Genomic DNA, 27,595 nt, shown 5'->3' with positions numbered 1-27,595 from the left:
GCAATGGCCATTCAGTTTGGGAGAAGCCACCACACGCTTCCAGCAAATGTCTGCAGCCTCTTTTGTGTACTCTACGCAGTTCTGCATTTTCAAACATTAGTAGATGCACAGAAAAATACTCCTCTCAGTAGTAGTAGTAACCCAGTGTTTTTGTTTACATTTGGACTGTGAATTGACAAAATAAATAAATAAAATAAAAATCTATTTGCTGTAAAACATCATGCATGGCTGATCATTATCACATTTCGGGCTTCAACTGGCTTTCACATGAATCCAATTTTGAGATTCAAGTTTTCAGACTTGCAACAATGATCCTGTGCGCATAAGCTCAAGGAACACATGTTAATGTGGGACTCAAATTTCAGCATCTAAGCATTACGATCGTTTGCAAATATCACAGAATTTTCTTTACACCTTAAGATCAGAGTGAGGTTTGTACATACACCTGACATACTATTGAGATATTGAGAGATTTTAAAAATAAGTTTTTAAGAAATTAAAAAACAAATTTAAAAACAGAAGAACAATGGAACAAATAATTTTAGATCACTGCAAAGCATTTCTGAGATAACTGCAGAAACATATACTTGATTACTATGTCCAAGTTGGTGTGAGACATTGGGGGGATTTCTAAACCATGTAATGAAGTTTCCTGCAGCTTCACTGCTCTAACCCTTATAATCTATTGTAACAGATTAGAGAAAAAAAAAAGCTTATAGAAATATGTAATCTCTGCAGACGAATAATACATTGTTTATCCTCTGAACGAGTAACAGGGCATGAAGTATTGAATTTATTGTGGGTTACCATGAAAACAGTTTTAATTTTAAAATGTGATTTTCAAATTCACATTTTAAAATTAGTAGTAGTTATAGTAGTATGGGTGCCATTTCTCCAAAGAGACAGTTTTTGTTCAGGTTGGCCACTGAAATGTGTCAGGTGAGACGAGACATCTATTCTCACTTCCCTTTTGATAATGACAAATGTCCAGGCCGGTAGCAGGAAGGGCCTAGTTCCATTTTTTCATACCAGATAAACAGTGCACTTAGGAAAACTTTGTAGAAATGTAGTTCTTAAACACAGTTGTAAACATGTCACACAAGTAAACAAAGCCATGTAACATAGTTTCACAATGTTCCAAGTCGAGTATTTTTGTGGCTTTTCAACAGCACTAACTCAGACTGCGAGGTTTACCGACAAGTGTTTCACTTCACAATTCTGTGAAGTCGGTACACTTCAGAATCACCTCAAGCATGCCTGTTCAGAAATATGAACAGACTTACTGCACTACACAAGCTGCTGTTACTACTCAAGTTAATTTCATTGCTTTTGAACCTTTTGATTTTCAGTCATCAAAGCACCGCAGCGCTCAACATCTAATCTGCTACGGTTGTCCTGATAGACAACTATTGGGCGTGTATCACATAGGCACAAATGCCTGAGCACTGGTTCCTCCATTCCTTGCTGGACCATTTACTGAATGTCACTCCACTGGTCCTTCCCCACTACCCAATTTTCTCTATTTCCTAGTGCCACTATAAAATGAAAACTTAAATTTGCCAAAATGAAAATAGACTCAGGCAAAGTGAGAGACAGGTATACCAGCAAAATTTGCCAAACAGAAACAGGTGGAGGCGCTGCTGTGGTCAGATACAATGCCAGCCAGTTGTTAATCTGTGAGGTATTAGTCTATGAAGTTCTCACTTAATCCCCGTTGCATTATCAGCCTTTGCTGCTGCCTCCAGCTGTTGTGTGTCAGTGGCCTACTGACTCCTTTAGTTTCAGCAGTAAAAAATATAGATCAAAACCACTTGTGAGAAAGCAGGCTAGAGCTCCACGCTGTTATGTTTAACTACAGAGAATTAAAGAACAGTTAGAGTGCCACAGCACAAATCAAGTCAGAGCACACTGGCACTAAAATTGTTAATTAAACTCGAAAAAGGTGCAGGAGAGTGTCTCCACTTCAGTTTACCTTAGAGAAGTCAGAAGTGCTGTTTGGGGTCGTATCAGGAATCTTCAGATGGAGGCTCTGCAGGATGTACGTTGTCTGCATCTGTAATGCAAAAAGGAGATTAAAGTCTCAGCGTGAAGTCGTTCTCCACTTTGTGATCACCAGGGTATCTGGTGCACACCATTCTTCTCCAGTTTTGACACAAACAATGTTTTACCTGATAATGTGTGCACATTATCTCTTGTGTTCTCACTTTGCATTTATCATCACGCGCAATACTGTGTTTGTAATGTTTGTATCCAACTTTATATCGGCTGATCTTACCTGAAAGTATACAGTCCAGTACGGAATAAGAGCAAAGAAAACCGGAAGGACCTTCACCAGTGCTTTGACTTCCTCTACTTTCTCTTCAGGAAATTTCCCTCCGTAAGTCACTTTGGCACTGTCCAGTAGTGCCGGTTTGCTGTTTCACAGGAAAAATTTAATAAACATAAACCTGATTGAAATTGTTTAAAAATACAGTGTAATTAATGGCATAAAGCAAAAATAAATCCAGAATAAACTAGAATTGGTCTGTGCTCTTTAAGTGGGAAATTAATCAGCCTTTTATGTGAATCTCTCGGCCTTTAACAACAGCACTTCTAGAGATATGAAAGAAACTTTTTTTCTAAAGCCTATAATCCCCATCTCTGGAGAAAACGTCTTAATAAGAAATTCTTGAAAGGCAGCAGGACTGCCCAACTTAAAATATTCAATGTCAAGTTTATGAGCTAATAGTGCTACTTTGGTTCAAAGTCAAGTATCCGCACTTCAGAATAACTTAACCACATGGAACGAAGATGAATGTCTGAACCAATGGGGGAAAAAAAAGAATTATACAGGTGGATCAAAGGAGGCTTTAGCATAAAGTTCTACCAATAAAATAGAGCCATTTTATTCACTGGTTCACAGTCACCATCCAACTAACGTCACTACACTACTTTAGGAAGCTGTCCCACTGAGACTGATCTGGGTGTGCTTTGTTTGTATATGTATTTAATTACTGTATGAAATGTCACTCTTACCGGAGCAGGTTTGGCTCCACTGGTTTCTGTGAACAGCAGGCAAAAGCCAGGATCTTGAACATGTCAGTAAAGGCACTTCCATCGGCGGGCTTGTTGATGAAAACCATACGTCCCAGGAGAAAGACCAGGAAAGAGATCCCAAGGCACACAGTAGGAAGGATGTAGCCAACCTCAAAGCTAACGTTTTGCTGGATGTAGGCCACACCTCCCAGTGACAGGATGGCACCCAAGTTAATAGACCAGTAGAACCAGTTGAAAAATCTGCGAGTGGCCTCTGGTCCTCTGTCTTTGACCTGCGAGCACACAAAGCACAGGGTGATGTTTTTTCTTTTCTTTAATCCAAACATGGTGTGTAAGAAGAGTAAGTGTACTCTGAACTTTGCAACAGTGGTTTGTCATGAGTTTGTAAGTTAACTACCAGCATCTGATTGTTATAAAAAATAAGTGAAGTCACAAGTCCTCTGATATAAAAGATTAAGATTTCAAAGCCAAGAAACAGGGTTTAAATTGATTTAAACTATGGCTGCATGACTCAAAGCTATAACATATAGTACAAAGTACAGTTTGTAAAAACCTAAAATGATCAAAAACACAACCGTGAACTGTCAATAACAAAGAGAAACAGTGATCACAAGCTGCATGAGTCAACACGTTTGCCACATTTATAGTAAAATATACATAGCAATACTGTGCAAACTTTATAATAACTTTATCGTTTTATCATCTCAGCTGAGTGAAATGAGCAGAACAATAGAAGCAACGTTTTCTTTATTCTTTATCTGCTTATTGTAGCTTTTAGCATTCTTTAAAAGGTTGCGATTAAAGGTTATAATATTGGCTTAGTAACGCTGCAATAGCTGTCTATGCAAACACATAATATTATCATCCGATCCATCCCACATACAGTTATTCTTTTGAGTGAAAAGATTTTCTCAATTCCTGATGGATATGTCGCTTATATACAAGCACAAAAGATGGACTGGTACAGCTAAAACATGCTGAACATAAGGTCAATATATTCAGCATAAATCTTTCTGGGGTTCATCAGTGCATTTGTGCAGAGTCAGTTATGACAGTAATTCCATCATGGCATAGCTGGAGAAATAAATTCTTGTCAGTTGTCTGAAATTACTGGGATTTCTGCAATGATTAATCATAAAATGTTGTCCAAGCTTCATATAGGTCACAATTATAGTAAACACAACTTAACTAAACTCGCAACTCTGTGTGAACCTCAGTGGTATCCAATTAAGAAAATGAGGCTGGATGGTTGTTGGGGTGCCCCCCATATAAAAAAGGCATAAAAGTCTGACTTTTGATTGGTTAACATAAACGATGAACACCTCCCTCTTGATTGTAAAAGCATTTAGAGATATATGAAGCTATTAAAGGCTGTAAAAGCTTTTTTCTAAAGACCTGGAGCAAGACTATAGTTACAAAAACATTTAAGTTACCTTAAATAAAAACTAAACTTAACACAAAAAGTAGGAAACTACAAGAGGAAATATGTTTTAGTCTTTGTCAGAGCAACACACATTGGAATGTTTTGGTGAATAAGACTAGTGTGCATACATGACACAGAAATTGTGTTTTTATAGTGATACTTCTAAGTTTCTTGAATATTTCCCTGACAAATAACCCTACATAATGAAAATTCAACTAAATATGAATAAACTCTCAACACAAAATAAAACTAATGAAATATTTACAATTAAAATAAATCTGTCTCCGAGTGGTAACACCTGTAGACATTTCCACAACTGGATGACAGCGTTCAAGGGAAAACACACTACTAGCAAAACAACCAGATCTGGGCCATTAGTTGGAAAGCTTAGAAGATCTACAAATTTTTAATGACATTTCTAGATCAGTGATGCATGAAGAGATTTATCAAAAGGTGGACAACACCATCATCCCAACTTTAAAGTCTGGTGGAACCAACATCATTGTTTGGATAGCTTGTTATCACTGAATTAAAGAGCAGCTGTCTGTGTTTTAAAGGAAAGGTTGGGTGAACTAGCAAACAAACATTAAATCGTCTTATGAGCAGCTACCGGAAACAGCCCCCATTTGAAAGCTGTAGCTGCTAAAGGAGGTTCAACAACGAGTTGCTACAAACAATAAAATAATATAAATCCAACTTTTTGTGCTATATGTTCAGTCAGATTGTGTTTCTTTACAATTGTCACTGAAGATCAGACCAAGTATCGTGACTGACAAAACTGAAAGTCCAGGTTTGGTAATTCCAAAGAGGTCACAAACCTTTTTTTTCATGCAAATGCACTGTATTTAAAAGGGGAAATCACAACAATCAGTATGATAATTTTTTTACGCTGTGAGAGGGTGTCGTTATTAGGAATGAGGCCAATTTTAACAGGGACTCTTCTGTTTCTCTTAAATATTCAAATCTCCCACGCACCAAGGACTTTCAGTTGGAGGATCACTAATGGGAAAATTTTGTCTGTATGAGGTAAAAATTTCAGTTTCAGTACGCAGGAAAAAGTAACCTCATGGTGCATTGCGTTTGCTTTAAGGTTAGTGGACTTTTACCAAAAAAAAAAAAAAAAGCGGTCTCTTTTGTGTGTTGTGTATTTGAACATAACATTGCACTAATCATATTCGGTCTGCCAGCTCCCCTTGAAACATTTTATCCTTTCCTGATTAGATAACTCTGAGAAACAATGACCCCATTGATGAACTTTCCCACTTCAATGATTGCATGTTGTGGAGGGCCCTCTAGATAATTTTGATACTAAACTGACAGATGTGTGTTTCACTTCTTATTACCAACTAAGAACAATTGAAGAAGTGTTTTTAAATGTTTCCGTTTGTACATGTGTTCCAGAGAGATGTGTTGTCTATTCTACAAGATGCTTCAAAATGTTTAGTTTTTAATGGTGACAGCCATAAGTAGCCATGACAATCAAGAGCATGTCTCAGAGAAATGTCATGGCGCAGCTAAAGTCCCATCACATGTCTGACTTCATTGATGTCCCCACTACATATTTTAAACAGGCCAATTCCAGAAAGCTAATGGTTCAGGTTATAGCCTTCTGGTAACAGGAAATTCCAGGTATTTCCTAATTAATACAAACTTTAATAACTCATAGTAGTGCTGTTTATACTCTACCTGATCTGCCCCAAATGGAGTGATGTTAGACTTCACAGTACCCACACCTAAGGCAATTAAGAAAAGTCCACCATAGACTGCTGGGCCACAATATGGGGCACGAATGGGGCAGGTAACGTTTTTTGGAGTGGTAACGTTTGTGTTCAGACACTCAGCAGGCTGCACAGGAAATGCCATTTCTTCCCCGCACAGGTGTATCCTGGTGCCCTCGTTTGAAATAAAAGGGAAAAACAGCATGCCAAAAATGTACAGAACCAAACTTGCAGCAATGGTCAAGAATTTTCCGAGGTATGCATCGGCCAACCAGCCTCCAAATGGTGAAATCAGGTAAGTTACTCCCATGAACATGAGTGGTGCCTGGCTCGCCTGAGTGCCCTCCCAATAAAAAGGACTACCATTCAGAAAAAGAACCAGGTTGGACGTTATGCCATAGAAAGCAATCCTCTCTAGTGACTCGGCCAGCAGGATGGCCGCACATGCCAGTCTTCTTCCCTCGAAGACTGACGGTGGTGAAGGTCTGCTCTCAGTGTCTGAGTCCAAAAGAGGGGTGCTCTCATTGGCGTCCCTGTTGTTAGCCATTCTCGCCCAACTTAGTGGAATGAAGTTTCTTCCTTATTTTTAAGAGTTCAAGCCTGAAGATAAAACACAAATATAAACCAAACGGTGACACCGCAGCACAAACACAAACAACTGTACCGGATTCACAACATCTAAATGGTCAAAGAGCCCATTTTCTTGTCATATAGGTTTTTAGCTTATTACAAACCTGAAGTAAGCTAGCTTAAACACCACATCAGCTTGTTAAAGTTTCTCATTACCTTACCTTTAATGACAGAAACACGTCCCAGGGGTCTTCGGTTGTCTCCATCAATCTAGATCATACTAACCGCTCAAATGTTTCGTTTGTACTGTCTAAAAGCTGAACTTTATGAAAAGAGAACTGGGTGTCAACAGAAAAACAATGTCACAGTTCTGTCGCGTGACACATTGCTCACTCAAAAGCTGTCACTCTTGCGTCGCTGTGGAGACGATCTGAAAATGAAACTTACGCGACGGGTACAGCAAATCGAGGCGCGCAACACCATCCATGTGATATAGGGATTTGTTCCGCTTACGCAGAGCTAAGCAAGGGGAGGAGGAAGTGGCTCTGCAGTGCAATTTAATTTTTTTCTTTGGCTACGGCTGATTCTGTTGTTATATAACATGAACCAACAGGGTTTGCGGTTTGGGGATAGGCATGACAAAAAAAAAGGAAGAAGAAAAAGAAGTGAAATTGGCTAGCAGTACTTCGCCGCTTACAGTCATGTTTCCAGGGGGCCGTATAGAAGACGGACTTGTAAACATTACAAGCATGGTGCACTACAGTAGACGGTCTGTGTGCAACCCTAAGATGAACCAGCCTTGCCCTTAGGTGCTGCTACGTGTTAAGTTACGGACAAGGAAATGTAATTGGAGCTCGGCTAAGCGAGCTCATTGAAACGTAGATGTCCCGCTCGGTGCCGTCAGCTTTTCTCGAATATTTCGCGTTAAGTAGCTAATTAGCACGTCAGCCCTGCTTTCATAGGAGATATGAAATTACTTTTCCTTGCCTGTCTCAGCCCCAAAACTGGGAACCATACTACAGCTGAGAGAATAAGGTAACAAACATAGGTGCTAAGTGTAGCTGGTTCTTATAGCTGGTATGATTCATTAATTAGCGCGTGACACTATGACGCAATAACGGAGTATTTAACTTCATCAGGGCAAGTGTTGTTGGTAAAATCGCCTACTTCACTGTGAAATAAGTGTAACAAGTTGGCTCCAAATACAAACCTTATCGTGTAATGAGACACCTTAAGATGAGTAGCAGTAAACACGGGTGTTGCCGGTGACCTTGGCTTCTGTTCTTAACAGGAACTGAGCTTAATTTAATGTGATTGGTAACACTTGTCCGTCTACTGTTTCATGTTAAAATAGCTAAAATAGCGGAAGACGTTTCCTGGCTTTAACCATTATGAATTTGCTCAACCACTCAGTCTTCCTTCCTGCCTTCCATAAGCAAATGTTAATTTTATGTTTTAGGTCCTACATTGAGTCAGCAGGACACACTTGCGAGCTCAGAGACGCAGGAGAGTTTCAGTCTCCTGCTGATGTGGTAAATCTGGTCTCTGAACATCCTAAGTTTGAAGCTGCACTGGCTATTCATCTTTTCAAAGCGGGCAGACTTCTCATGGGTAAACTGACTTGCTGTTATATCATCTACTTATCAGCTGTATACTTTAAATCTGTTTTCTTTTTTGCTGTCAGATAATGGGTCTGCAAATGTACAGCTTTCAGTCCCACATTGCCTTTTTGTTTTATGTCTGTTCTTTACAATAGATATTGAAATACCCTTTGGCGTAATCTTTGGCGGCACGGACATAAATGAAGATGTGAAAGTGGAGCAGAAGCGTGTGGTTATGGAACAGGTGCTACTGAAAGCCAGGTGATGTTGTACTGTTGCAAATTCCTATTTTAAAACTTCCGGATGGCTCCAAACTTAGTACATGAACTTTAGTCCTTCATATCACACATATTCCATACAATTTATAAAATGATTTTGGAAACGTTTCATTTAAAATAACCGAAGAGTCACAATTTGCAAAAGAGTCTACATTATAAATAATGTGATATCTGCCTCATCTGTTGGCTTTGTTAATTAGACTAGGAGGCTGCATCTACAGCACATTTGTTAGCGTCTTACGATAGGACAAGGAGCACAGATGCATTAGAGGTGGGAATGGAAAATCAGTTCTAGCTAAGAAATTCAAATTGTCCAATTTAGCAGAAGCTTATCAGTTCTTGCGTTTATTACATTTGTGCATTGCAAAGCACTGAGGTCAAACTCAATGCAGGGAAGCTTTTGCACAACCAAGTCGGATGCAAGCCTTTCTTTCTGCTCTGTTTCTACAGTGCGTTACGTCACTGAGAAGATTTTTAAAAGTGCATTGCAATCAATAAAATCTCATCAATATTCATTCCTACACATGCCGTTAATCATGTATGCATTATATTTTTGGAGTGTCATTTCAAGAGGACTGCTTATTACAGGAAATACCCTGTAACATGTCTCCCATGAGAAGGACCTGCTGATTATATCAAATTTGACAGTTATCATTAATCATGACTTTATCCATGTTTAATATCTAGTATGTTAGTAATGTGTCATATCATATATTTGCCAACTTCCTTTTTATAAAGGTTTGATTCAGATGTCTCCAACCTGAAGTGCGAGCAGGAAGTAAATGTCACCACTTTCATATCTTTTATTAAAATTATTCACATGAAATGAGAAAGCTTCTAATCCACTAATCATGTGATTTTTATGTATTTTATTCAGTCTTGGATATAACAACAAATCACAAGTAACACTGCTGTCTCAATAAAAGCTTAAAATATTTTTTTCCATCAATACATAAATTCCAGGTTTTCACTGGGGGTAAAAAAAAAAACAACCCAAAAACTCTGGCTCTGTACAAGATCTTCTGGCCCCAGGGGCATGAAGAATCATAGACTGTATTTAAAGGATGGACATAGCTTCAAGTCAGAATTCTTTCTAATGATCAGGAGGGGACGAGACAGCTGTTTTCATGGATTAGCGGTGTGTAGATCGATACATTGATTCCACCGATAACAGATATTTATATTCTAGAATTTATTTTTATATTAAAATATCAATATTTTTGCAATTTGGAGTGAATTTTTAGATTATGATTCACAAGAACAAAATGGAAAGTAATTATATTATTGGGATCGCCTAAATCGTCATCTACGTGTAGCACTTTGCTAAATTTTGGAAAGTGACTTACATCTAGGCTTAGGCTTTGTGTTGATGTTTAAGTGGTGGGAATTCTCCGCATCCTTAAAACTATGAAATCCCATTTATTAGAATTGATTTATTAGAATTAGTAGAGCATTTAAAATGATTATATTGGGTAGGTGTCATTAAATATACAGCCTACTTGCAGTAAAAGAGACATTGCAGGCTTTAAAAAATAACAAATTCAACTTAAAATATTTTATATGTAAGATAGATAATAACATGTATTAATAAAATGTTCTTCAGCTGTTATTATTAGCTGTCACCTTATTATTATTATTATTGTTAATCATTCATATTCATTTTTGATTGTTAATTGAATATTTTAAACTGTAGGTGTTGACTTTTCAGTTTTTTGTTTTTTGTTTGTTCTTCATAATTAAACAATAAGAACAAGTAGTCTGATGTCTTGTATTCATTATAAAGGTATAATTGGAAATACACTACTTTTTGTTTTGATTTTCCAAACACATTAAGTTTATTATCCTTATTTAGTACCGGAATTTTATTTGGTATCGAAAAGAAAATCAGTGGTATTGCACATCATTAGCATAGACCCTCGAACCTCTTGATCCAAATCTTTTTATTTGGGTTTTGGGTTTTTTTTTTTAAATAAATCAATGTAAAAAATTTAATAAATACAATTAAAAGTAAAAATAATTAAAAGGTAAACAGTTTGCTGTTTATAGACTAAGTTGCTAGTTTAAAATCTTACTGGAAACTACATGACGTTGATTTTGCAAATTATTCCCAATTAAAGTCAAACAAGAGGATAAAGCAGTGTGTGCTCTGCTGACATAGCTACCTTATGGCTGAGAGGTTCCTCCTGAATCGTTGTGCAGCGTCCTTTAGTTTATCAGTCAGGTCCACGCCTCCCTCATCATGTCCAGGTTCAAAATACCAAAATGGCTTCAAAGCACGACCTCGCAAACTACTGAGACTACGTCCATCTTTAATAAACAATCTATGGAAAGACTAAGACTGAAAGAATTCAAGCTAACCACTAGTTTAGCAGGCTAATGGCTAATCTGGCTAATCTAAATTTTATGCCCTAATCCAAGCCGACATCACACTGAAGTGTCTCTGTTTTCTAGCTGACTAAAGTAGATGGCAGTAAATCTAGAAAAAGACCTCTAGAGCAGGGGTGGGCAACTCCAGGCCTCGAGGGCCGGTGTCCTGCAGATTTTAGATGTGTCCTTGATCCAACACAGCTGATTCAAATGGCTAAACCTCCTCAACATGTCTTGCAGTTCTCCAGAGGCCCGGTAATGAACTAATCATTTGATTCAGGTGTGCTGACCCAGAGTGATATCTAAAACCTGCAGGACACCGGCCCTCGAGGCCTGGAGTTGCCCACCCCTGTTCTAGAGGAATGTGCGAGAGCCTGTTTTCCAAAGCTTCAAACATCTCAATCCACCCGCCTCCCACTATTAGTACCATCTCATCCCAAACTTGATCATAAAGTCCCATCACCGCCCAGGGCTTGTTTGCCCATTTAATAATGCACACTTACAAATGAAAATTAGTATCTTCTTTCAGTTTTTTTGTTTCGTTTTTGTTTCTTTGCTCTACATTCCCTTCATTTTCCAGCTTGTATTCTTTCTCTTTTTGTACTGAAATCCTTTCGCTTCGAGCTACAACCAGTTTTTCTGCTCTCATTCTGCTCTGCCTGCAGATTTGTGTTTTAGTGTTGTTAGCACAGCTTTTTCCCCCCTTTTATTGTTGTCAAAATCGTTATTACTTGTAAAAGGCTATAATTTACTGCCTATAGTGAAAATTCTTGTTTTGCTGAAATGCCTCGCACAGCAGTGATAATGAAGTGTTTCTTTGTTCCCAATCAGGTTTGCTGTTGCATTTACTGACAAACTGAAAGAAGAGGCAGAGTTATTTTTGGTATGATTATGCGCTTATGTTTTTTGATAACACTGACTGAAGTAATTTGTAGTTCAGTTGAGTCGAGCACATTTTAGGCAATCTCTCTGAGGATCGCTGATAGTGTTGCATTGGGTTGAACACATGAAATTTAGTGACAAAAGTGAGAAAAGAAGAATTACTCTTTTCCCTCGTCTTTTCACATCTAACCAGAAGTTGGAAATTCTGGATTGATAGTTGCAGAAAGTTACAAAAAATGCCCCCCTCCCCCAGTGGGAGGAGGGATGGGCTTTCAGGTGGGGCTGTCCAGCCATTTGACATGCAGTTTAAAGTTTGACGCATGATGGTTACACATGCAGATATCACTTTTTTCACACATGCCCTATGTTTGGCCACAGTTCATGTATTTCAATTCACCCAGATCCTTACTCTGTCTGCTTAATTGCAGCTTATAATAAGAGAGAAAGTTTTTGTTTACATTTTTACAGCACATCTGCAGACGGCAGGAGCCTGACAGCGTCAATAAATACAGCAGAAGGGCTCTGACTATACAAACACAATATCCTGCCCTGTCCCGTAATAGTCTGGCATTAAAACAATATTACAGTGTTTTATTTTCAGATTAGATTCCAGCCATAGGCTGCAGATTGAGGCAAGTGGAGTGCTTTATCTCTGCCATTTAGTGCTGACAGCTGGTAGACAGGACAGGCACTGAGAGGCATCGCCAAGCTTTTTATTGCGACAGAAAACACACATAGCGGATGGATCTGGTGTGATAACATCCAGTCAATTTCTTTCCCGTCCCCTCTGATTTATTTTGCGGCACCCGCATTATCTTAGCGACTGCTTTCCTGAGTCTCTTTTTAAAGTTTGTACTCTGTTTAAATATGCTTAGAACACAAAGAGCTTTAAATGGCTGTCTCTATTGTCGGACATAAAAAAAGAGAGAAGCACAGTTGGTGATAATCAAATGTAATTTCTATAAACAAACGCTGCCAATAATTGCTGATTGCGTTCTGTTAGCTGTTTTAACCACTTCTTTTTCATTTTTTTCCTCTGAAGGTGTCCCAAAGCAGCAAAATCTACGTCCAGCCTCAAGGTAAGTTCTGCAGGATGGACATCCTCGCCTGATGCTGTGCATCCTTGACTCACCATTGAAGTGTTGCACTAATCAGCTTTGACATTTTCCCTCCATTATCATACTATCTGCAGTACAGAGTTGTGTTTGCTCTTGCCATTGGCCACCGTACCATGTAGGACAGCCCAAATCTCTCTTCCATGTTGTTTACCACCGGTATCCTTGTTTGGCAAATAGTGTCCCTTCATAGATTAGACGAGAGCCCCCGGGCCAGCTGCATGGCTGAGCCCCAACCAGTGAAAGCTTAATTTTCAGGCTTGTCCCCAGAGAGTGATCATGCTGAAGTGCTTTTTACACAGAACACAAAAATTGTATTTTGGATCACTGATAATTTTGAGCACTTTGCACTATTTTTTATGAAGTTCACTATGGCTGTCTCTGTGTTTATATTACAGGCATCCAGACAGACGTTACTGAGAAATTCTGCTGGACTGAATTCCTGAGGAGCTCAGGTACTATTAGTGCTTCAGGTTGTCATCATTCCAGGTACACTTTGCAAAATGTGTAATTGACAGTGGAAGATTTCTTTTTAGACGGTCTTTTTTATATATATATTTTGTTTGATGATGGTGGAAAATCAGTTATTTATCCAAAGTGATAAAAATATTATTTTTTCTTGTACTGACCCTTAATGGAAGGCCTTAAAGAAAATATTGAAATTATGTTCACAGTGGTGCGCAGAAGTCTTGAGCTACCACTCATTTCTTTAGGGAAATGTGAAGTAGGTGTAGCAATTTATTGAAACGTGTGCATATATGGAAATATTATAATATACAGTAAAGTATAAAGCAATTACAGAGTTCATACAATTCTTATAAGCTTGAAAGTCAACTTTTGGTGTCACTACCTTAATTCTTCAAGTCTGAACTCTCTCAAGCTATCTTGGAATTTCTGTGAGTAGCCTTTGGCTTCTTGAAGGACATTCAAAGCTTTTCTTTGGATGTTTCTGCTTTTTCTTTTGTTTGTTACAAATACGATCCCACGCTGCTTCAATAATGTTGGGGGTCGAAGCTCTGGGGGGCCCAATCCAGTGAGTTTTCCTTATCCAGGTATGCTTTTAATGCATTGGCAGCGTGTTCAGGATTGTTTTCGTGCTAAAACTTTGAAGCTGCTGCCGATTAAATGCTTTCCAGATGGTGTCGTGTGGCATGACTGATCAAAATCTGTGTTTATAATTCCATCAATTTTAAGGAGATCCCCAACACCTCTGGGTGAAATGCAGCCGCAAACCATGACAGAGCCTCCACTGTGTTTTACAGATGGCTGTAGACACGCACTGTTGTACGCTGCCTCTCTCCTACCTCCTCTAAATGTATTGACAATAATTAATCAAAAATGTCATATTTGGGTTTATCACTCCAATAGACCCTTTGCCACTGATTTTCATTTGCGTTCTTGTGTAATTTTCTCCTTGTTTCCATTCCTTATAAATGGCTTCTTGACACCATTTCTGATGAGGCTTCAATGAACAGTAAATTACCAGATGCGTCTCTGGTAGGTATGACCTTTCTCAGGTCATACCTCCGGTCTTTACTGGATTTTTTAAAAATGTCTTTTTGAAAGCTAAACATCTGCTGAAGATTGTTTTTTAGTTCTGCCACTTGTTCTTTTGTCTTCCACTTGTCCAGTTTCTTCAAATTGTTTAAGGACACACTGCAAACCATACTGAGGTATGCTGAGTTGTCAGCTAACAGCACTTTGCAAATCACATTGTTGGTGCAAAAATAGTATTTTATGCCTGTCAAACTGTTATGTTTGACATGTAGATTCAACTAAAGAAAAGCTAGCAAATTATATGTTTTTGCGTCAGTTTGCTGTAAACAGAAAGGTTAAAGATTCATTTTAAAATTTGTCTAAGCTAAGTTATCTGTTATGTGCTGAAACAACACTGTTTTATCTCTTGAGTTGGGTACCTTTTTTATGCTTGAGTGATTCATAAGTTGGGGTTAAGTGGCTTAACAACTTAACAACTTCAGAAAGCCTGGAGAGCTATTGCTGAAAAGCACTTTAAAAAAATTACAAATCTGGCTTCTTGGAAGCAAAATACAAAGGACTGAGGGATAACGAATAGTTATGTCTATAACTTCTGTTCCCTGAAGGAGAGGAACGAGGTACAACACATAAGTATGGGATATCACGCCCTCGCGTGTCCTGGCTGAAGAAACCTTTATTCACGCCTTTAAGGCAGATCACATGTGATGACACGCGCACGGCCCCGCCTGCACATATAGCCCCTGTCATCACAGTCATCCCTCAGTTCGATAGCTGCTCTTCACCGAGCCAAACTGCTCAGTGGGGCCACCTTGTGTTGTACCTCGTTCCTCTCCTTCAGGGAACAGAAGTTATAGACATAACTATTCGTTCCCTTTCAGTCGATTCACTCGGTACAACACATAAGTATGGGACATATATACACGCCCCACAGAGCAGCCACCGAACCGGAATCGGACCACCACATCCTTAGCAGAGGTGGGTCGAGTATCCAAAAATTGTACTCAAGTAAGAGTATCATTACTTTAAAATATTATTACTCAAGTAAAAGTGAAAAGTAGTCGTCAAAAAAGTTTCTCAAGTAAGAGTAAAAAAGTACTTGGTGAAAAGGCTACTCAAGTACTGAGTAAGTAGCGAGTAACTGTTTGAAATGTCCGATTTATTTTATAAATAAATGCTATCAGACAAACAAAAATAAATAAATATGCAAATTTTAGTATTTTCAAAAGGAATATATGTAAAAAGATCCACAAAATAAGGCACAATTCTAATTTCAAGATTTCAGTTTTTCACAACGCAAATCTTTTTCAAGCAAAACCCACAGTAAATATATTCGCATTTACAGCAGCCTCAGAGAAAACATTAGAACGAGGCAACTTCAACATAACAGACTACAGCTGATGCACCAGAATGTCATACTAGGGGTGGTTCTTTTAAATACAAGGAGGGATTAAGTAAATCAGAAACAAATGACACAGAGATGCAACAGGTATAATCAGGAAAAGTTTATTCCCAAGGCGGACAGCAGGAATTAAAAAACACACACACAACACATCTGTGCTAAAATTCCACAGGAATAGACATTCTAACAAAACTATAAAATGTTCTTTGTATACTAAAATACCCTGAAGTATAGACAGTGGATTAACACAATGTAATATGTAAAAATGTAAAAACTACACTCACAAATAAACACTGAAATCAGAGTAAAACTAATTATAAAAGACAAATACAAATTTCCACTATGTGGATGTACATATGTGTATGGCTCACTTTACCATAAATTGTTTCTTCAGTCAGTGAAATGATGGTTCAGCTTCAGCAGCAGTTGGCTCTCAAGGTTCTTGCTGTGAAGCTGTGACCGTTTGGCAGTGAACAGGAGTCCTGCATGACTAAAAAGTCTCTCACAGGCTGCAGATGCAGGAAGAGCTGTACTGATTTTGATCAACAGCTTCTTGATGTGAGGAAAGCCATGCAATACATCCATACCTCCAGTGAATGGACATGAAAGGTACCTCTCCAGTTCCTCTGCTTCTGGCTTTCCTGACCCCATGGATCCATCATCTTCGTTGGTTAGGCCGCTGTTTGTGCTGGCATCATCCAGCTCTGAGTCTAGGTGATGTCTGATGAAGTGGAGACCTGTGGAAAGATGTATGGTTTTCAAAAGAATTAGCTCTGGTCATTATAGTGCTGTATACACTGCCAAGCTGCAGATGTTTGTTTGGAGCTAGCCTCCAAAAGCTGGGCATACACTGTGCGATTTTTGGCCCATTTTGAGCCGATTTTTCAGTCGTGCAACCGTTTTGGGGATCGGCCGTGTCTTGCCTTAATCGTGTGTGCATCGTGTAGTATACATGGGGTAACGAAAAGCAGTTAACACCTCACGACCAGCTCCCAATCATCAATCTTATGGTCGCATGATGATCAAACCAGTTTGAAATCCTGTCGCCTATCACACTGCGCACGCACAAACACAGAAATGACAGAAAAGGTGGAGCAGCACGGCAGTGCAGCGTGTGATCTGGACACAAGAGATGGAGGCACAACTTGTAGGATGAGGCAAGCTCATCCGAGTACGTAAGCGTAGAGCTGCCACCCAGGCAAAAGAAAAATAGAGCTATATCACGTTATAACGTAAAAAGTTTATTGTTCTAACAATATACCTTTCACGTTTGAACAATATAATATCACGTTCATACAATATAATATTTATATTGTACGAACATGATAATTATGTCTATTGTAATAACGTGATATTATATTGTTCAAACATGAAAGGTATATTGTACAAACATTAAAAGTATATTGTTAGAACAATAAACCTTTCATGTTATAACGTGATATAGCTCTATTTTTCTTTTGCCTGGGTGGCAGCTCTACGCTTCCGTATCCGAGGCTTTTCAATGTGGCCTCACAAAATTATCACGACTACAACAACCATGAAAAGAGTTGGATGGACATTGCTGCTCAATGTTTTTCATTAGTAATTTAGCAAAGTTGATGGTGTGTGTGTCTGTGTGAGTGAAAGACAGAGAGAGGGAGAGCGAGAGACAGATTTTGTATGATAAGCTTCATGTTATGGACGCACAGTTTGAGCACTCAGGTCGCATCAGAGCATCAGGCCGTATAGTGTGAGACCCTGCATCGTGACCTATGAACTTCTAACGCCTGAGATTCAATTGTACAGTTTAAGCAGGAGCGGAATAACGCGACTGAAAAAAATCGCACAGTGTTTGCCCAGCTTAATGCAGACTGTTTAAACTAAACAAGCTGCTGTTTCACATAATAAACCCTGTCAGCCGCAGTATTGCCTTCTGTTTTAACAGTTAAACCAGTAGAGACGAGCTGTTTGCATGTGCGTTGAACTCCAGCGTCATTAACCAGGCTAGCTGCTAGCTTATAGCTCACGCTAGCTAACCAGTGAGCAGTTAAAAAGACAGCTGAAGCTGCACAAAACACCCACAAACTTATCTCACTACAACGTAGCGCCGAAAATATGACTCGCAGCTCGAGCTCGACACAGCTGCTGTACCATAAGACTGACATCCAGCTAACCACAGCTGAAAAGATATTTAGAGAAAACTTACCGTTTCCTCAGGTTACACGAGCTGAGTTGTTTCACGCTGAAAAGTTGTTGTTTTGGCTCTCACTGAAGACACCGACACTGAAGACATAGCTGTTCTTTTGTGCTGCTTTTAAGCGAACCATTCTTTGTATGTGAGGCCAAAGGTGTTCATCTTCTTCAACTCTAGCGTAGACTCTGCCATCACATTTCTTCTTTCCGTGTGTCGCTACTTTGAAACGTATGGGCCGCTCTGCCCGCCACAGTTTCACACTGGTCATGTGACTGCATGGCCACATCTCATTGGTGAAAAAGTTACCGGAAACTCCACTGACGGCATGTTATCTAATGTGTTAAACTAATTTTTTTTTAAAAAAGTAACGAGTCGAATTTTTGCAAATGTAGCGGAGTAAAAGTACCGTTTCTTCTTCATAAATGTACTCAAGTAAAAGTAAAAAGTATCGTGCAAAAAAGGTACTTAAAAAGTAAATTTTTTTCAAAAACTTACTCAAGTAAATGTAACGGAGTAAATGTAACTCGTTACTACCCACCTCTGATCCTTAGTGAGTGGTAGACCCAGCAGAAAGGACAGCATGAGCCACCGAAGGGGCTGTAACGTCCAACCGATAAAACCGCACAAAAGTGTGCGGTGATGCCCAACTAGCTGCCGCACAAATATCAGCTACAGGCACCCCTTTAAAAAGAGCCCATGAGGTTGCCATCCCCCTGGTGAAATGAGCTCTCACCCCATGGGGCAAAGCAAGACCTCTGGTGCCAGTGAGATAGCTTCTATGATCCAGTGGGACAGCCTCTGTTTGGACAGAGCTCTACCTCTATTTGGATTAGCGAAGCAGACAAACAGCTGGTCACATAAACGCACATTCTGAGTGTGCTCAATGTAGGTGCGTAGCACACGCACTGGACAAAGAGAATGCATCCTCCTCTGCTGCTCAGATGCAAAAGGAGGGTAGCAAAAGCTCAGCAACTCAAACTCCATTGAGCTATAAGATGCAGGCATGATCTTGGGAAAATAGGCAGCATTTGGACGCAATACGACCTTGTGGCCATCAGGAGAGAACTGTGTGCAGGAGGGATGCACAGACAGCGCATGAAGGTCACCCACTCGCTTTGCCGAAGCCAAAGCGAGAAGTAATGCAGTCTTATATGAAAGAAATTTCATATCCACAGACTCAATGGGTTCAAACGGGGGGCTACAAAGGGCCTCCAGCACCAAAGACAAGTCCCAAGCAGGGACACTGGACTTAAGCACGGGCCTCAGCCAGCGAACTCCTTTCAGAAAACGTATGGCGAGGGGATGTGCACCTAGTGTCACCCCGTCAAAGCCAATATGACAAGCAGATATAGCTGCTAAATAAACCTTAATTGTCGAAAATGAAAGGCCCTTATCCAGCAGCTCCTGCAGTAATGTCAAAACATCCACAGTAGAGCACTGAAATGGGAGAGTGTGGCGGTCCTGGCACCATTGCTCGAAGGCTCACCATTTGTAAGCGTACAAGCCTCTAGTAGATGAGGCCCTAGCACTCTGAATTGTCGCTATCACACTAGGTGGCAAACCCTTAGCAATCAAGTTTAACCTCTCAGCAGGTAAGCATGAAGGTGCCACAGATCTGGGCGCGGATGAAACACTTCTCCTCCCGCCTGAGAGAGGAGATCCCTGCGGAGAGGAAGCTGCCAAGGACTCGCTGCTAGTAGGCTAATTATCTCTGCATACCACTACCTTGTGGGCCACCAAGGGGCCACTAGAATCAGAGAGAGGGAATGCCGACGCACTCTCTCTAGAACTGGAGATATCATTTCCACTGGGGTAAATGCATACAGGAGCACGTCTGGCCATTGGTGCGCTAGCGCGTCCAAGCCCAAGGGTGCATCGTGGTTGATTATGGAGAAGAACAGGGGGCAGTGAGTATTTACCCTGGAAGCAAAAAGATCTATTTGTGCCTTGCCAAATAGATCCCAAATCTGAGCCACTATTAAAGGGTGTAACCTCCATTCTCTCACCAGAGGACCCCCCCTGGAGAGAAGGTCCGGCCCCAGGTTCAGGTGGCCCAGGACATGGGTGGCTCTTAGAGACAGAAAATGAACACTGCACCATAACAGCAGAGAGTGAGACAGCTTCAACAGGGGGAGAGAGCGTGTTCCTCCCTGCCCGTTTATGTAAGACACCACTATTGAATTGTCCGTCCTGACTAAGACATGCTGGCCCTCCAGGACTGGACGGAAATGTTTTGGAGCTAAGAACACCAGATCAGATCCCTCTCACTGATGCACCCTCGCACAGCGCTCCCTACCCTCTTAGGGAAGCATCTGTGGACATCATCTTGCGAAACAACACCCTCCCAATCTGAGAGGGAGGCTGGGCTCCCTCCAAGGACGGAGAGCTAGCATGCAAGACGCGGTTACCGGCAGCCTCCTCCGGAGGTGACGGGATGCACACAAACGGTGAGAGAGAGTCCAGCGTTGAAACGCTCTCATTTTTAACAGTCCAAGTGGCACTACAGCGATCATAGATGCCATCATGCCCAACAAGTTTAATATCGTCTGGAAACGCAGTCTGCGTCCCAGCTGAAACTGAGCGAGGCAGCGATGAAACGCGGCCACTCTGTGCTCCGACAAACGTGCGCGGCTGGAAAGTGAGCATATTTCCAAACTGAGAAAAGTAATCTGCTGACTCGGGATTAGCAAGCTCTTTTGAAAGTTCACAGAGAACCCCAGTGTCTGAATGTGTGACAGAACCAGCGACAGCTGTGTCTCCACCTGCTCTCTGGAGCAAGCTACGAGAGCCCAGTCGTCTAGGTAGGCTAAGATGCGGATGCCTCTCTCTCTGAGGGGCGCTAGCGCTGCCTCGGCACATTTCGTAAAGGTGCGAGGAGCGAGCAACAGCCCGAACGGCAGCACTAGGTATTCGTAGGCTATGCCCTCGAATGCAAACCTCAGAAACTGCCTGTGTTTCGGGTGTATAGCCACATGAAAATAAGCATCTGTTAGATCGATTGTTGCAAACCAATCTCCCGGGCTGACTGCATTCAAGAGCTGTCTGAGTGTTAGCATCTTGAACCTGTACGTTCGTAGATACGTGTTCAAGACTCACAGGTCGAGGATGGGACGAAGCCCTCCCCCTTTTTTTGGAACAACAAAATAACGGCCGTACCAACCTTTGTCTGTCTCCGAAGCGGGGACCACTCGTATTGCTCTTTTCTGCAATAGCGCCTTTATTTCCTCTCTGAGTATCATGGCCGCCTCGGTGTTGACAGTCGTGTTTACGACTCTTTGGAAACGAGGCGGCTTGACCCGGAACTGCAACCGGTAACCCATGGCAACGGTTCGCAGCACCCACGGAGAGGAGGCTCAAGCGCGCCCTGAGGGAAGTGAGCAGCCAGCCGGCTGACCTGCAGCACCGTCAGCGGGCCATTGTCGCCCCCCAGTGTGTCTGCAGGGGACTGCATCACCTGCCTGACCTGGCTCATTCTGTCTGCAGGCTGAGCATTTGTGATTGTTTGAGAATAAACAACACTCTTTATTGATTGTAACATGGAAACATGTACATTCATACATTTTGTTGGAGGCACCTTTTCTGGGGCACAACAATGAAAAACAGCGGGAACACTCGATGTGGTCACCTGAACATTTAACATACTTGAACAGGGAGTTACCTGAGGCATTTTGTGTGCAGGGGTTTTGTGCTTGGGAGACAGTGTTAGGAAAGTGCAGCGCCTTCTGGGGCTGACAACCTGAACAGAACTTAAGGGGCACCTCTTGGGCGGCAACACAACACAGGGGTAAAAGCAGCGTCTCCCTGCTGCCGGTCTCTTGCCCGTCGGCAGAGGAGCGACGGGCCTGTGAGAGCTAGCTGCGGGCTTGGGCTTTGGCTGACGTCTGGGGATGATGTCGCGCAGAGCTTCCGTCTGCTTCTTCCACAGATCGAATCTAGCCTGAATGGCTTCAAGTGAATGTCCGAATAACCCAGCCACAGACACTGGTGCGTCCAGATATACAGCTCTGTCCCTATCCGGGACATTAGAGAGGGTCAGCCACAGGTGCCTCTGCGCCACTACTGTCGAAGCCATCCCTCTGCCCAGGGAGAGCGCTGCACAGCGAGACGCACAGAGGATGTGATCTGTGGCGACTCTGACCTCGTTAAGAAGAGGTGCCAGCGGGCTGTCATCAGGAACCAGCGATCTGAGCTCTGCCAGGCACATTGCCTGATATGTCATGGCGCGAGCAGTGCCGGCCTGAGCCCGATAAATCTTCTCCAGCTGCGAATCAGAGAATCTGCAGTGCTTGGACGGCAAAGTTGCGGGGCCGCCGACACCATGGTTATGGGACGGGGCCAGATAAGCAGCTAGAGACGGCTCCATAGGGGGTGGGTTAGCTAAGCCAGCCCCCTTGGCGCCGTCCAATTCCATGTGCTGTCCATAGCCGGGCAAATTCCATGTACTGTCCATAGCCGAGCACAAACCTCTGCCGGTAGACAGAGGTTTGTCCCATGATGCTGTTAGCTCGCAGAGAAAGTCTGGGAACGTGGAAAGGCAGTTTTTGGCCGTTGCGGGCTCCGGTGGGAGGAAAAAACCCGCGAACCGCCACGGCTTCTGTCGGAGGAGAGGGCCAGTCCACCTGCAGCTTCTCAGCAGCACAGCGAAACAGGGAGAAAAGAGAGGTGTCATCGTGGCCGACCGGCGCAGCAGCGGCGGCACTTCGGGCCAACAATGAGCTCTCCTGCTCATCCTCCGACAAACCATGGATGTCCAGGCCGATGTCCAGCACGTCATCGTCTTCCTGGGGAGCGCTGGCGGGCTTCAACCCAGGCTGAAGCCAGTCAGCGCTCCTGCATGGTTCCGGCTCGTCATCAGCTAACCCGTCAACATATTTCATGTGGTCAGCCCAGCTAATTGCGGGGACATTGACTGGAAAATCCTCGTCTTCGGACTCGGACGAAGCCGGGGCTCCAGACTCGGAAAGGAGAGGGTCATGCCGTGCAACAGCCGAGCGTCCCAGCACTTTTTCCACAAACGCCACCCGTCTTTCCATGGTCGAGCGCCGGAGCTGGCAGCAAAACGCACAGGCTTCAGGCTCTGTCAACGCTCTGCTAGCGTGGACGATCCCCAGGCAGACGGGGCAGGCATCGTGCTGGTCGCTGTCGTGCAAAGAGAAACCGCATCCCTGAGGACAGGGGCGAACAGAATATTTCTGCTTTGCTCGCTTCGGTTTGGAGTCCATTCCAAAACGCAAAGCGAAACGCTGCACAGGAAAAACTTGACATTAGCGCTCCGCGGGCAGCCTACACACCAACTGCGCGGTGGAGGCTAACACCAACAGGGGCAGTTAAGCTAAGTTCAAGTTGGCAGACAACGGAGCTAACTAGCAGCAGCTAGCTAGCCCAACTCAGCAGAGGTGTTCTCAGCGAGGTGAAGAGCGTAAGAACTGAGGGATGACTGTGATGACAGGGGCTATATGTGCAGGCGGGGCCGTGCGCATGTCATCACACGTCATCTGCCTTAAAGGTGTGAATAAAGGTTTCTTCAGCCAGGACACGCGAGGGCGCAATATCCCATACTTATGTGTTGTACTGAGTGAATCAACTGAAAGGGAACTTGCGACTTTTCCACAGTACTGTGTTTTCCTGCTGTGCTTAACTTTCTATTGTATTATTTATTCTTTTTTTTGTTGGTGTTTTTATATTGGATACTTATTCACAAAAGTGTTAATATGCCTGCTTTATAAACCAGGTTTAGTGGTGTTGTTTTCACCATCTATACACAAGCATGTAATATTTTGCAAGCATTTGCAACATTGTATACAAGCGATAGCCTGCATTATTTTTTCTCACTCCAGTTGAGCAACTGCACAGACCACGATAGGACCAAAGTGACATGCATGCACCACCCAGACCTGAAATAGGAGTGTATAAAAGTACTACTGGTGGTTTCTCAGAAGCCAGAGTCTGTCATTGAATATTTTCCTTTTTCTTTCTCTCCACCAGCCTTCCAACTCCCATTTCAATTGCTCAATAACTATGTACTGTTACTCAGAGCCTCATCCAGACTTTAAATTGAACATTGTAACATGATGTCCATCCCAAGTACATTAGTGCTCAGGGAGAACCCCATTGAGTACAGAGAGGAACAGTTGATTAATAGCATTCAAGCCCAGGGCCATTTATCACCACGTTTCCCATCCATACCAAGTAATACACATTTTCCACAGTCGTTTTTCCATTTATTATACTTGAAATGAGAGTCGGCTCGAGTGTGCCTTTTCAGAAGCGATGAAAGCACTGTAATCTGACTCATAGTTGTTTTTAGAGATGTAAACAATTTAGCAGTTTCTTCCTCCTTGTTATTTCATCATGGGGATTTGTTAGTATTTTATTTATTCATTACTTTTTGTTTGTTTGTCTGCGGTGGATGTGGGACGGCTACATTTCAAATGATTAAGAATCATTTTTTAAAATTATAATTTTTTTTGCCAATTGTCTTAGTCTCATGATTGCTTTGATAAAATAAATCACACACACTGGGTTTTAACTTGTGTTTGATCAGGATTAGAACATCATAGCAAGGCGGAGAATCTCATTCAGACAAACTGACCCTGTAGTCTTTGCTCTATTAGAAATGTGCCTTTGTGAGGCTAACATTGCTTAAGGAGTCATTAGGCGTTGTTTTTGAAGTTATCACTGGGTGTGCTCGGCTTTCTGCTGTCTAAAAGACTAGATTTTCCATATCCTGCTTTTGAACAATGATTTTTAATAGGAAATGATTTTTTTATCCTTAAACAGAAGAACGCAGTCTGACAGAAGTAACTCCTGCAGCAACCTGTTTTCTCTCCTGCCAGTTTTCATCCTACCGTTGTCCTCACATACACTCCCAGCACTGCAGAGGGCACCATCCCATGTGTTCATTCACTCCTGCCAGATCCTGCTGCATATTGATTTACTTATTCATTCCCTCCATCTTGTCTGACATGAATTAATTCTTATTAAATTGTGAAATCTACAGTAATTTATATATAGGCAAGCTCAACACGATTGGAAGTTTGGGCATGGCCGTATTCTTTGTGGCCACGTACTGCAGTGTAGAAAAAAACCTTCGCCTAGTGGACATAAAAGAGCCAAAGCATCCCTCCTGTCTGATTGAAGATAGACGACTAGTCTGTATGTGCCTCTGTTTTACCCTTTGGATGTCATAGCCTCCAAAGGAACAGGCTTGAGCACTGAATTTCAGAGTCTTTCTCTCGATGAAAGTCACTTTGTGTGTGTGTACATGTCTGTGTAGGTTGTTTTGGGCCCATGCTGTGTGCCTGGCGAGATGGGGTTAAGGGATAGATGAAGTCCAGCACTGTAGAGTGATATTTTCAGTAACTAAAGGATGATGGGACCCAAGCAGGGAGTTTGCTGTTTTGCAGTTACAGGGCTCTCAAAGTGCACGATTATTAAACAGGTTCCACAGGAAGCGGATCAGAGGATAAACAATAATTAACAGTAGTTAATATAGTCATAGTGATGTTTTTAGCTCCTTTCACTCCTCTTTGTTACTCTGATGGCATATGAATGCATCCGTTTCATGTGTGAATGTGTAACCTGGCACACTGCAGCATCAGTGTAACATTTAGGCATTGCTACAAAAAATGCACAGATGAGTAGTAAAATGGCCACTCTGAGTGCCTGTTGGCACATAATGTACATGATCTCATTGCTCAGGTGACTTAAAGCCATAAACCCTTAAACAGCAATAACATGAGGAACAAAATCTTTGAGTGATCAGCCCAGTCTCATGTCATGAGTCATGAAAAAAACCCAAAATCAGTTTCCATCCACACAAATAGTTGTTTATATTTTATAGTATATTTTCCTGCTACTTTCATAAAACATAGCATGTATTTTGTGTAGAGAAAGCATGAAGTGGTCACCATGGTAACAGAAGTTTTTTGGGGTTTTTTAGGACATGTCAGCTGTTGTGTTTTAACCCGACCCATCGTCCTTCTCCAAACCTAACCCAGGAGTTTGTAGTGCCTCGACCTAACCAAGCAACACATTTTTTAATAAATGGTTTATTTAAAAATGATACAAGTGATTTATGAAAATCTGTGACCTGCATGACTCTGGCGTGAGGGGCAACATGAATTTGTCCACTGCCACAAATAGTTTTAAAAAGTCATGTTCAAGAACCAAAAAATAATGTAGGGAATTTCATGTTGGGAAATATATATGTATTAAGTAACGTAAAGTTAAGGTTGAGCAACACAAATCAACAGATTAAGTCTTGATTATTCATCAAACTCCCATAACAGCAGATTTGTGAGACACTCGCCGTCAGTCGCTTTTCACTGAACTCTTTAATCTCCTCGGTGATGTTAAACACTCTTTTATTCTGCACAGAAGACAGTTTAAAAATAAGGATTTTTATTTTTTTATTTTTTTTAAATTTCAGCACTAACAGTGGTTTATTTACAGTTATATAGAGCAATGAGAGTTTTTATATAGAGTGTATTTTTTTTTTTTTCATTAATTGCTATGAGTCCTTCAGAGAGGCCTCTTACTATTTCTGGCATCATAGTAAGAGGTACAGAGCCCGGCCAAGGATTCGTTAGTTCACCTTTTTGTTTGTATACAAATGACTGTGCTCACTCCCAGCATAACCAGTATGTTATAAAAGTTTGAGGTGTCACTGTTGTTTTCACCTAACCTAGCTACACCCCTGAAGATTTTACTGTAGATCCCAGATCAGTTGGAGGTCGTCCCTCGAGTATCCCACTTTTCCCAGACATTAGACAGGTCCCTGCAGGGTCCACGTTGATATGGGGTCACTCACTTGACACAGACATGTGGAAAATATTTGTGTGAAAATTCATCAACATTTACATTTTTGCTTATTTATTTTTTATTTTTTTGCTTGAACAAAACAGCATGCGGAACAGATAACGTGAGCTCAATATTTTCAAAAATTAGAGGGGAAAAAAGATTGGAGCTGGCAGGGGTCTGAGTATATTATCAAGATGAGGCAGTCTGTTTTAAGTCTGTCGTTTATCAAACATGAAATGAAATAAACTCCAAAATTATGTATCCAAGTAAGCATAATAAAGTAGATTTAAATAAAATAGCTGGACCAAAATGTGAACAAGATAAGTGAGCTAATCTACAGACATGGTTGGTAAAGTATTTAAAATAGTCAATAAAAGAATTGAACTTTTGAAAAATAAATCAGAGCTCCCTTGAGTGTTTGGTGTCTGCAGTAATATTACCGTATTTTTCGGACCATTTCACTGTCGATGAGCGGGTCTGTTTTCATACATAAGGCGCATTAAGCAAAATAAAACAGTCAGACAAGTCAAACTTTACTCAACTCATTCTTCTTGCTTCCACTTCCATACCATTAGCGTTCATCCTCCAGCTTCACTGTGTTTATTTTATGCTAACATAGCTGTGTCGCTAGCGATCACATAGCACATCATTATATACCAGCTAGTCCAACTTCAGTAACCCTACAAACATCACTGCTGTTTAGTTTTCTGTCTTCATTTATGTTTGAAGTGATA

General features: G+C 41.4%; 2 protein-coding genes across 3 annotated transcripts in view; one reads left to right on the top strand and one right to left on the bottom strand.

Moving 5' to 3' along the window:
* Positions 1-8,029, bottom strand: part of slc15a4 (solute carrier family 15 member 4) — a 29,845-nt gene extending 21,816 nt beyond the window's left edge. Inside the window, exons 1-5 of one of the 2 annotated variants that reach the window (XM_084946963.1) lie at positions 7,958-8,029; positions 6,146-6,777; positions 3,016-3,308; positions 2,276-2,414; positions 1,973-2,053 (exon numbers count right to left, since the gene is read on the bottom strand). In XM_084946963.1, the coding sequence (XP_084803089.1) occupies positions 1,973-2,053; positions 2,276-2,414; positions 3,016-3,308; positions 6,146-6,724 (1,092 nt within the window). In that variant the 5' untranslated portion in view covers positions 6,725-6,777; positions 7,958-8,029. Of the gene's footprint in view, positions 1-1,972; positions 2,054-2,275; positions 2,415-3,015; positions 3,309-6,145; positions 6,778-6,968; positions 7,258-7,957 lie in introns of those variants that run through there. The other variant, XM_084946962.1, reaches the window with a different exon arrangement.
* glt1d1 (glycosyltransferase 1 domain containing 1) overlaps positions 7,344-27,595 on the top strand; it is a 40,686-nt gene continuing 20,434 nt past the window's right edge. Inside the window, exons 1-6 of the mRNA XM_084946964.1 lie at positions 7,344-7,782; positions 8,207-8,358; positions 8,504-8,609; positions 11,825-11,876; positions 12,918-12,954; positions 13,389-13,445. Coding sequence (XP_084803090.1) covers positions 7,715-7,782; positions 8,207-8,358; positions 8,504-8,609; positions 11,825-11,876; positions 12,918-12,954; positions 13,389-13,445 — 472 coding nt within the window. The 5' untranslated portion in view covers positions 7,344-7,714. The remainder of the gene's footprint in view (positions 7,783-8,206; positions 8,359-8,503; positions 8,610-11,824; positions 11,877-12,917; positions 12,955-13,388; positions 13,446-27,595) is intronic.

The sequence above is a fragment of the Perissodus microlepis genome, chromosome 12 (assembly GCF_051167445.1).
Source record: "Perissodus microlepis isolate ML-2025 ecotype Zambia chromosome 12, ASM5116744v1, whole genome shotgun sequence".
Lineage (NCBI taxonomy): Eukaryota > Metazoa > Chordata > Actinopteri > Cichliformes > Cichlidae > Perissodus > Perissodus microlepis.
The sequence above is the reverse complement of the archived record's forward strand: the minus strand, read 5'-3'. Positions and strand labels throughout refer to the sequence as shown.